The 7,763-nt window shown below is 59.1% G+C and overlaps 1 protein-coding gene across 1 annotated transcript; it reads left to right on the top strand.

Annotated features, from left to right (window-relative positions):
• The first annotated feature begins 215 nt into the window (after positions 1–215).
• CKM (creatine kinase, M-type) lies at positions 216–6,356 on the top strand. The gene is made up of 8 exons (XM_081335379.1): positions 216–363; positions 1,968–2,181; positions 3,382–3,536; positions 3,794–3,926; positions 4,383–4,554; positions 4,887–5,010; positions 5,319–5,508; positions 5,968–6,356. Exons 2-8 carry the CDS (start codon positions 1,989–1,991, stop codon positions 6,144–6,146), a joined length of 1,146 nt encoding a protein of 381 aa, XP_081191505.1. The 5' UTR covers positions 216–363; positions 1,968–1,988; the 3' UTR covers positions 6,147–6,356.
• Positions 6,357–7,763: the final 1,407 nt, after the last annotated feature.

Here is a 7,763-nt window from a genome sequence, read left to right as displayed (position 1 = left end):
CCAGCTCAGGTAGGGAAGAGCACTCTTCACACGCTCAGAGGCACTCCTACAAACCTCAACCATTCCTGGCTGGGTCCTAGCAGGGGGGAAGGGGGGCTCTGGGGCCGTGCAGGAGCTGCCCCATCCAGAAAGGAGGTCGATGCCTTTTCCAGCACCCAGAGCAAAGACTCCCACCCAATTTCAAGTTGAGCTGAGTCTGCTGCATCCAATCACAGCTGGGCTGCTGGCCAGGGCTCAGCCAATGGGGATGAGGGCCAGGATTTATATGCCGAAGCCCCCAGCCCGGACTCTTGGGTCACCTGTTGTGCCGCAGTGAGACAAGGCAGCCCCTGGGACTCTGCAGGCTTCGCTTCTCCTGGTCAGGTAGCCAAGCCCCTCTTCTCTGGTCTGGATTTGCGGGGGGGGGGGGAGAATTGACCAAAACAGGTGGGGTACTTTTGCTAGCAATTTAGGGGAAAATTTAAATGTTTTTTTTGAAAATGCTGTCCTTGGTGCACTATCTTTCCATGAAATCAAAGCTGGGATTCTCTTGCAGGGAACAGCTCTTCTAAGCATGTATTTGGGTTGGTCCTGAATGGGGAGGGTGACCACAGACTTGGCCGTGACCCTGCGCTCTCCTTGCAGTGTGGGGGTCAAGGTCAGGCAAAGGGGGTGCCCGACAGAACCCCATTTGCAGAGGGTCCACTCAACCCCTTCCCCTCAGCAACTGCCTTCCCTTCCCAGACTCCCCCCAGCCCAGGGGCCGGGTGTCTGGCTTCTCTCAGGGCTGCAGAGTGGCGACCAGTGGCAAAAGCCGCCTCTGGAATGCCACTGCACTTGTGACCAGGGACCCCCCCCCACACACACACAGAAGCCACGGGAGGCACTGATCAGGGCCCTTTTGTGGACAAAAAGCAGCCACTATAAATAAACTGGCCTCTGAGAGGCTAAAATTATCCTGGCTTTCTGTGGGTGGAACTGGAGGGGAGGGGCCTGTGCCCTGCCCCCTGTCCCACGCTCTGGGCACCCACACCCAAGATGGTCTGCGCAGCTGCTGCCTTCTGGGTCAGCTGACATCTCCAGTGGTTGACCTTGATGGTGACCCTCAAGAAGGGGACCCTATTTCATTTTGCATGCCATTGGGGATTAAGACCCTCGCCCACCTGGGAAGCCTTTTGGGGGTGCAGGTGAGGAAGACGGTGGCTGGCTTTTCTTGCAAGAGGCCTTGAGGGTCTCCAAAGCCCAGCCTGCGAAGGGCTTCCTCCTGCAGAGCTGAGTCCCCCGGAGTTGCTTCCTGCCCAGCTTGGCCATGCTGGAGGGGCTCGGCCCTGGCTACCCTCCAGTGCTGATGGTCCTCAGGCAAGCGAAGTCACTGGGGTGGCTTCTTGGATGGTGGCAGAGCCAGACCTTGTCCTAAAAAGGTTTGGTTTGAAGAATGCTAAGAAGGAGAACTCTGGATCTCTGAAAGGCTGTGACCCCAGTGATTGAGGGGGTCCCATCTCCTGCCCCACATTGAGCAGATGGCCAACTCTGGTACTTTGAGTAGGGTCTGACTGCCCCCCCCCAATGTTTCTGTTACTCAATATCTGACACCCCAAATGCAAGGAAGTAGCCCAAACCCAGGTCTGTCCTGCAGTAAAAATGTGGCGTTTGGCACAGTGTGACGTCCTGATCCCTTTTCTTTTCAAAATGTCCCCTTTCGCACTAAAATCTTCACCTGCCGGGCAGAGCTTCCCCCGTGAAATTTCCCCTGCAAGACCCACGTTTCCCATATGCTAGAGGGAACCTTTTAAGGCAATGATCCTAAGACCTCTTCCCATCCTTCTGGGCCCAGCAGCCCCCTCTGCTCTCTCGAGGGGGAGGGATGTCCATAATCTGGGCACATTTTTACAAGCCAGTTTCAAGTCTTGCTGCCCAGAAATTCCAGCCTCGCTCTGGATCTGCTGTGGCTCCAGACTTTTCACCCTTTCTTCGTTGGCCTCTGGCAGGACTCGCCGTCAGCCGCCACCATGCCTTTCGGAAACACCCACAACAAGTGCAAGTTGAACTACCCTTCGGAGGAAGAGTTCCCCGACCTCTCCGTGCACAACAACCACATGGCCAAGGCGCTCACCCCGGACATATACAAGAAGCTGCGGGACAAGGAGACAGCCAGCGGCTTCACCCTGGACGACGTCATCCAGACTGGCGTGGACAACCCAGGTGGGCCCTGCCCTCTCCCTGCTCCGGCTAAACCTGCTGCTGCCCCTTGCCCGGTTTCTCTCAGCCCAGCTAGAGTGGTCGGATGTCACCTCTGGATTCGAAGCAGCCCTGGAGAGGGTCACCACTGACCTTGCCCTCCATGCAAAGCGCAAGCTGTGCCCGCCGGTGCCCCCTCCTCTCCTGTAGCTCACTCCCCCTTCTGGTGGAGGCTGGCATCACACTGTGCAAGGTGGCAGCTGGCTGCCTCTGGACATAGGCCAAGAGCAGAGCCCGGTTTTTTCTCTTTCTTTCTTTCTTTCTTTCTTTCTTTCTTTCTTTCTTTCTTTCTTTCTTTCTTTCTTTCTTTCTTTCTTTCTTTCTTTCTTTCTTTCTTTCTTTCTTTCTTTCTCTTCCTTCCTTCCTTCCTTCCTTCCTTCCTTCCTCTATCATCTATCTATCTATCTATCTATCTATCTATCTATCTATCTATCTATCTATCTATCTATCTATCTATCATCTACCAACTTGTAGGCTGCCCTTCTCACCTAGAGCAGACTTCTTGGCATTTGGGGTGGGGGGAAGAAGAGAATTAAAGTGGTCGCATGTGAATAAATCAAAACCATTCCGAATGGTTTCTTTCAGTCTTATTATTCACACAGACTTTAGAAAAATTGGTTACATCCAGACGTTCAATTTGAATCGTTCTGCTGGCCGGGGAATTCTGGGAACTGACATCCACCAGTTTAAGCATGTTGGCTGGGGAGTTTTTGTTTTAATTTCCTCCTTAAAACTTGACAACATTTTGGAGTAGAGCAAATGGGGAGGTGAAGGAAAAGGCTTTGGGGGCCACTGGTCGCCTGCCTGGAAAAAGCACTGCTAAACTGGGTTAAACCTTTTAGGAGGGACGTTTAGCCTGATAAATGTCACCAAGATCCAAGGGGACACAACGCCTGCCTGCCTCGAGCTGGGTAGCCTCTGGGGGTGAAATCCTGGATGGGCTTCCCATTGACCCTCGCCAGACATTCTGCTGGGGGTTAGTGGGCAATCCCCCCATCCCTGCCCCCTCCCCCTGGCACAACCTGGTCCCAAATGTGCGTGAAGCAGCTGAAAGAGAACTGGTGCCAGGCAGGGGCAAGAGGGGACCTCCAGGTCTGCCCACCCCTCATCCTTCAGAGAGGGACTTGGGTCCCCTCCCCCCGCTGAAGCCTCCTGTCCTTGCAGGTCACCCCTACATCATGACCGTGGGCTGTGTAGCTGGAGATGAGGAGTGTTACGACACCTTCAAAGATCTTTTCGACATTGTCATCCATGACCGCCACGGAGGCTACAAACCCACCGACAAGCACAAGACCGACCTGAACCATGAAAACCTGAAGGTGGGGGCAGTGGGGGAGCTTGCTTTGCTGGGGGAGGGGATTTTAGGAACTTCAGGGAGGTGCTTGACGTTTAAGTGTGCAAAGATCAAAGGATGTGTATGTGTGTGGCTCCCTGGGTGTCCCTGCATAGCTCCAGGCAGGTGCCCGCCAGGTGTGTGCGGAAGGGCAGGGAGGGCACGGGGTCCAAAGCCTCAAGGGGCTGGGGGGGGGTGGTCAGCCTGGGCACAGAGAAGACTCCCGGCTCTCCTTCCCTGCAGGGCGGTGATGATCTGGACCCCAACTACGTGCTCAGCAGCCGCGTGCGGACCGGCCGTAGCATCAAGGGCTACACCCTGCCTCCCCACTGCAGCCGGGCTGAGCGCCGGGCTGTGGAGAACCTGTCCATCAAAGGTAAGAGGGGAAGAATAGCAGGGGAACCGCTTGTCCAGAACTTTGGAGGAGCGGAGTTGCCCTGTTTGGCTGGGTTCACACAACCACACCCCAGCAGACCAAGTGAACCCTGATCAGCCTCCCTTGGCTGGCTGAATGCAACGGCCAGAGGCCCCCCTTGCTGGTCCACCAGGTGGCGCTAGCCCTACCCAGAGCTTGCCCAGCCCCACTGCTCCTTTAGGGGCAGGTTTGGGGTACTCCTTTCAGCTCCTGATCAGGTCCCAAGGTTTGGGGTGGAAACTGAGGAGGTGCCAGGGGTAACCCTCTGATCATCCGGTTTGAGGATGGATTGAAGTACGGATTTCAGCATCCTTAGACGTGGGGCTCTTGAGAAGCCCCCCTCCCCCGAGTCTTGTTGGGAGCGGAGGGACGCAGCACCCTTTGCTAAGGGTGGTCCTGCTGTGTCCCCCTCCCCAGCCCTGAACAGCTTGACCGGAGAGTTCAAGGGCAAGTACTACCCCCTGAAGAACATGACTGATGCGGAACAGCAGCAGCTGATTGATGACCACTTCCTCTTCGACAAGCCCATCTCCCCCCTGCTGCTGGCTTCCGGCATGGCCCGTGACTGGCCCGACGCCCGGGGCATCTGGTGAGCGGGCCTGGCGAGCCCCGGGCTGCCCACTTGGCGCCCTCCCCACGTGGGGCTGGTGAGAAGGGCACTACAGATCTCGGGAGGGGGCAGCCCCCTCCCCCCCGTGGCCCAAAGATGCTGCAGCTGCCCCCACTTTGCACACCCAGTTCCTGAATTTGCCCCCCCCCCAATCTGCCCCTGCCCTGAACCAGAGCTGTTCCAGGCTGCCTCGGCAAGTTGGGTAGCTGAGGAGGCAGCCTCAATGCCCCTTTGTGCCCCCCCCCCCGGTGACTGAGCCCGAAGGCCAGCAGGCGGGGGATGCTGAGGTCTCCGCTCTCCCCCCCCCCCAGGCACAATGACAACAAGACCTTCCTGGTGTGGGTGAACGAGGAGGACCACCTCCGAGTCATCTCCATGCAGAAGGGTGGCAACATGAAGGAAGTCTTCCGTCGCTTCTGCGTGGGGCTGCAGAAGGTGTGGTTGGTCAGCTGGGCTGGGGGGCTCCTGGCTCGCTCCAAGGGCTGGGAGTAGGGCAGGAGAGGGCACCCAGGATCCTGGACAGGCCACGAGGGTGGGCAGCTGAGCAGCGTCCTGGTGGCTCTGTGGTGACCCCAAAGTGGTGGGGATGGGGGTGCTGTGACTGGGCTTCTCTCCCGTGCCAAAGGCATAAAGACCCTCAGAGGGAGAAATGGCCCTTTGTGGGGGGAGGCACAAAAAGCGATGTGGGCAGCGATTGCTTTGCCACTAACCCCTGCCAACCTCTGCTCCCCCCTCCCGGTAAGATCGAGGAGATCTTCAAGCAGGCCGGCCACCCCTTCAGCTGGAACGAACACCTGGGCTACATCCTGACCTGCCCCTCCAACCTGGGCACCGGCCTGCGTGGCGGCGTCCACGTCAAGCTGCCCCATCTCAGCAAGCACCCCAAGTTTGAGGAGATCCTGAAGCGCCTTCGTCTGCAGAAACGTGGCACAGGTCGGGGGGGGCAAAAGTGGGGGAGGGGGCTCAGAGCAGGGATGCCAGTTCGAATTGCGCAAAGGTCCGGGTCACCACTCCTCCCCCTCACCATCCAGACTTTCAAATAAGCAAGAAAGATGCTACCAAAGGGGTTGGGTGCTGTGCAGCACATTGAACCCCCCCCACCCTGTTTCACCCTGCGGGAGGGGGGAAGAGGCAGCATTGGTGAATTTGTTTCTTCCCAAGAGCCCCTGCAGCCCCCCCTCCCTTCTGTGTCTTCAGGTCAGCTCCAAAGGCAGCCCCTCTGGGGGCATTTTTTCCCTGTCAAGGACCCCCACATGCTGGGCAGCTGGTGTGAATCCTGTCCCTGAGCAGGCGCCTGGCTGGGCCCGTCCAGCAGCATGCTTGGGGGAGCCCAAGGGCGCGCCCTCTGCTGGGGGTCAGCCAACTGAGTGGCCGCTGTGCTCCCCCCCCCAGGTGGCGTGGACACCGAGGCCGTGGGCGCCGTGTTCGACATCTCCAACGCGGACCGGCTGGGGTCCTCCGAGGTGGAGCAGGTGCAGCTGGTGGTGGACGGCGTGAAGCTCATGGTGGAGATGGAGAAGAAGCTGGAGAAAGGCCAGGCCATCGACGACATGATCCCTGCCCAGAAGTGAGGGGCCCCCTGCTGACCCCGGGAGGCCTGGGGCCTGGACTCCGTGGTGACCCCAACCCTGCCACTCGTGGCGGCAGCTCCTGGCGCTCCGCTCTCTCCTGCGAGGGGGGGGCAGAGGCCGCTGCCCTTTGCCAGCTGGGAAGCTCTCCTCATCGGAGCCACAGCGGACGGAGTTAATAAAGATCGGCCCCAGAGCCTTGTCTCCCCCCAAGAGGACCCCCGTGCCTTTCTTCTCGTGTGGTTGGGGCGGGGAGAGGGTGAAATGGCCGAGGGAGGGGGCAGTGCAGAGCAGCGGGGTCTCCCATCTTGCCCTTCAGCCCTTGAACCCGAGTCTCCCCAGGGGAAAGCAGCTGTTGAGGTATTACAGGGTCACCCGTCTCTTGCGTTTCCCAGGAGTGGCACCCTTTGAACTCAGGTCCCCCCTTCCTCACCTCCAAATCAAGGCCGGGCACAGCCTCTGGGTGAGCAGAGGAGAACGCTGGCTCCTAGGTGGGGAAGAGGCCTTTCCCAGAAGGGATCCGAGCCCATGCTCCTGGAGTAGCTCTGCCAGGATGATTGAGCACCCAGCCACAGCAACAGTCTACCTTTATGAGCAGTTTGGGGGTCTGCTCTGACTGAGCAGGGCTGCCCTTGGAAGGGTCCCCGATGCCCACTGAGAAGCTTTGGCAGCTGTGCCTCCCACACTCAGGAGCTGCCAAGGGTGTCCTTGGCAGGACTCTCACCTGGGACCTTCTCAGCAGCCAGCCCCCACCTTCAGCTCCGCAGGGACCAAACGGAGCCAGGAGAGTTTCTACGTTTATTGAGGTTTGGGCATGGACCGTCATGGGGGCCGGAATAACTTACATTGTCCAGAGGTGAAAAGGTGGCGCTTAATATCTCTACCCAGTGATACGGGGCTAAGGGGCTATTATATACAGGGGGTCTGTACAGATTGCGGAACACCCAAGAGGCCAGATTTGAGGGGAGGGGGGAAGTCACAGCAGGGGCACCCAGTAAACGAGGGAAAATGGGGGAGAGGAGGGAACTGCAGCTTTCCCCACCGGAGCGGCCAAGTCTCCTTCTCCAGGCCCGTCCGCCAAGCCCCACCAGCTCCCCCTGGCCAAGCGGCTCCACCCCGAGCCCAGGCCCGGCAGCTTTGCCACCTCCTGTGCCAGTCCCCCTCCGCAGCCCCTTCACACTGCTGGGGCCCAAACGCACAGGGTGGAAAGGTGCCCACACGCCACCCAGCACAGCCCTCCGTCCGCACCCGAGCAGAGCGGCTTGGGCAGCTGGCATCACCAACTCGTGCCCACCCCCATGAGATGGCCAGCAGCCGTTGGGGTGACCGAATCCTGGCCCCTCAACCCACTCAGGAGGACCAGCCCCCTCCAAGTGGGGTCTCGGCGCCAGCTCCATTTTCTTCCAAGCTTCAGATTTGGTTCGTAGTCCGGTCCCGCCTGCGTGGGAGATGTGAGGGTCCCGCCTGCTGCCTGCTGCTCGGGGCCTTCTGGCCTGCAGGCCTTTGGGCAGGAGGGTCTCCAGTGCCCAAACGGCCTGAGCGCACAGCTGCCTGCCCGGTCGAGTGCCAATGTCGCTGCCATGGAAGGCAAGGCTGGACATGGCGCTGCAAAGACCCAGA

The sequence above is a fragment of the Vipera berus genome, assembly GCF_964194415.1.
Source record: "Vipera berus genome assembly, chromosome: 9".
Lineage (NCBI taxonomy): Eukaryota > Metazoa > Chordata > Lepidosauria > Squamata > Viperidae > Vipera > Vipera berus.
The sequence above is the reverse complement of the archived record's forward strand: the minus strand, read 5'-3'. Positions and strand labels throughout refer to the sequence as shown.

What these genes read in the sequence shown, in the direction of transcription:
- CKM (XM_081335379.1), top strand. Translation starts at nt 1,989, where the DNA reads ATGCCTTTCGGAAACACCCACAACAAGTGCAAGTTGAACTACCCTTCG. An exon ending in TGAACCATGAAAACCTGAAG is followed by an intron (nt 3,537 to 3,793) that starts GTGGGGGCAGTG and finishes CCTTCCCTGCAG; the next exon opens with GGCGGTGATGATCTGGACCC. An exon ending in TCTGCAGAAACGTGGCACAG is followed by an intron (nt 5,509 to 5,967) that starts GTCGGGGGGGGC and finishes TCCCCCCCCCAG; the next exon opens with GTGGCGTGGACACCGAGGCC.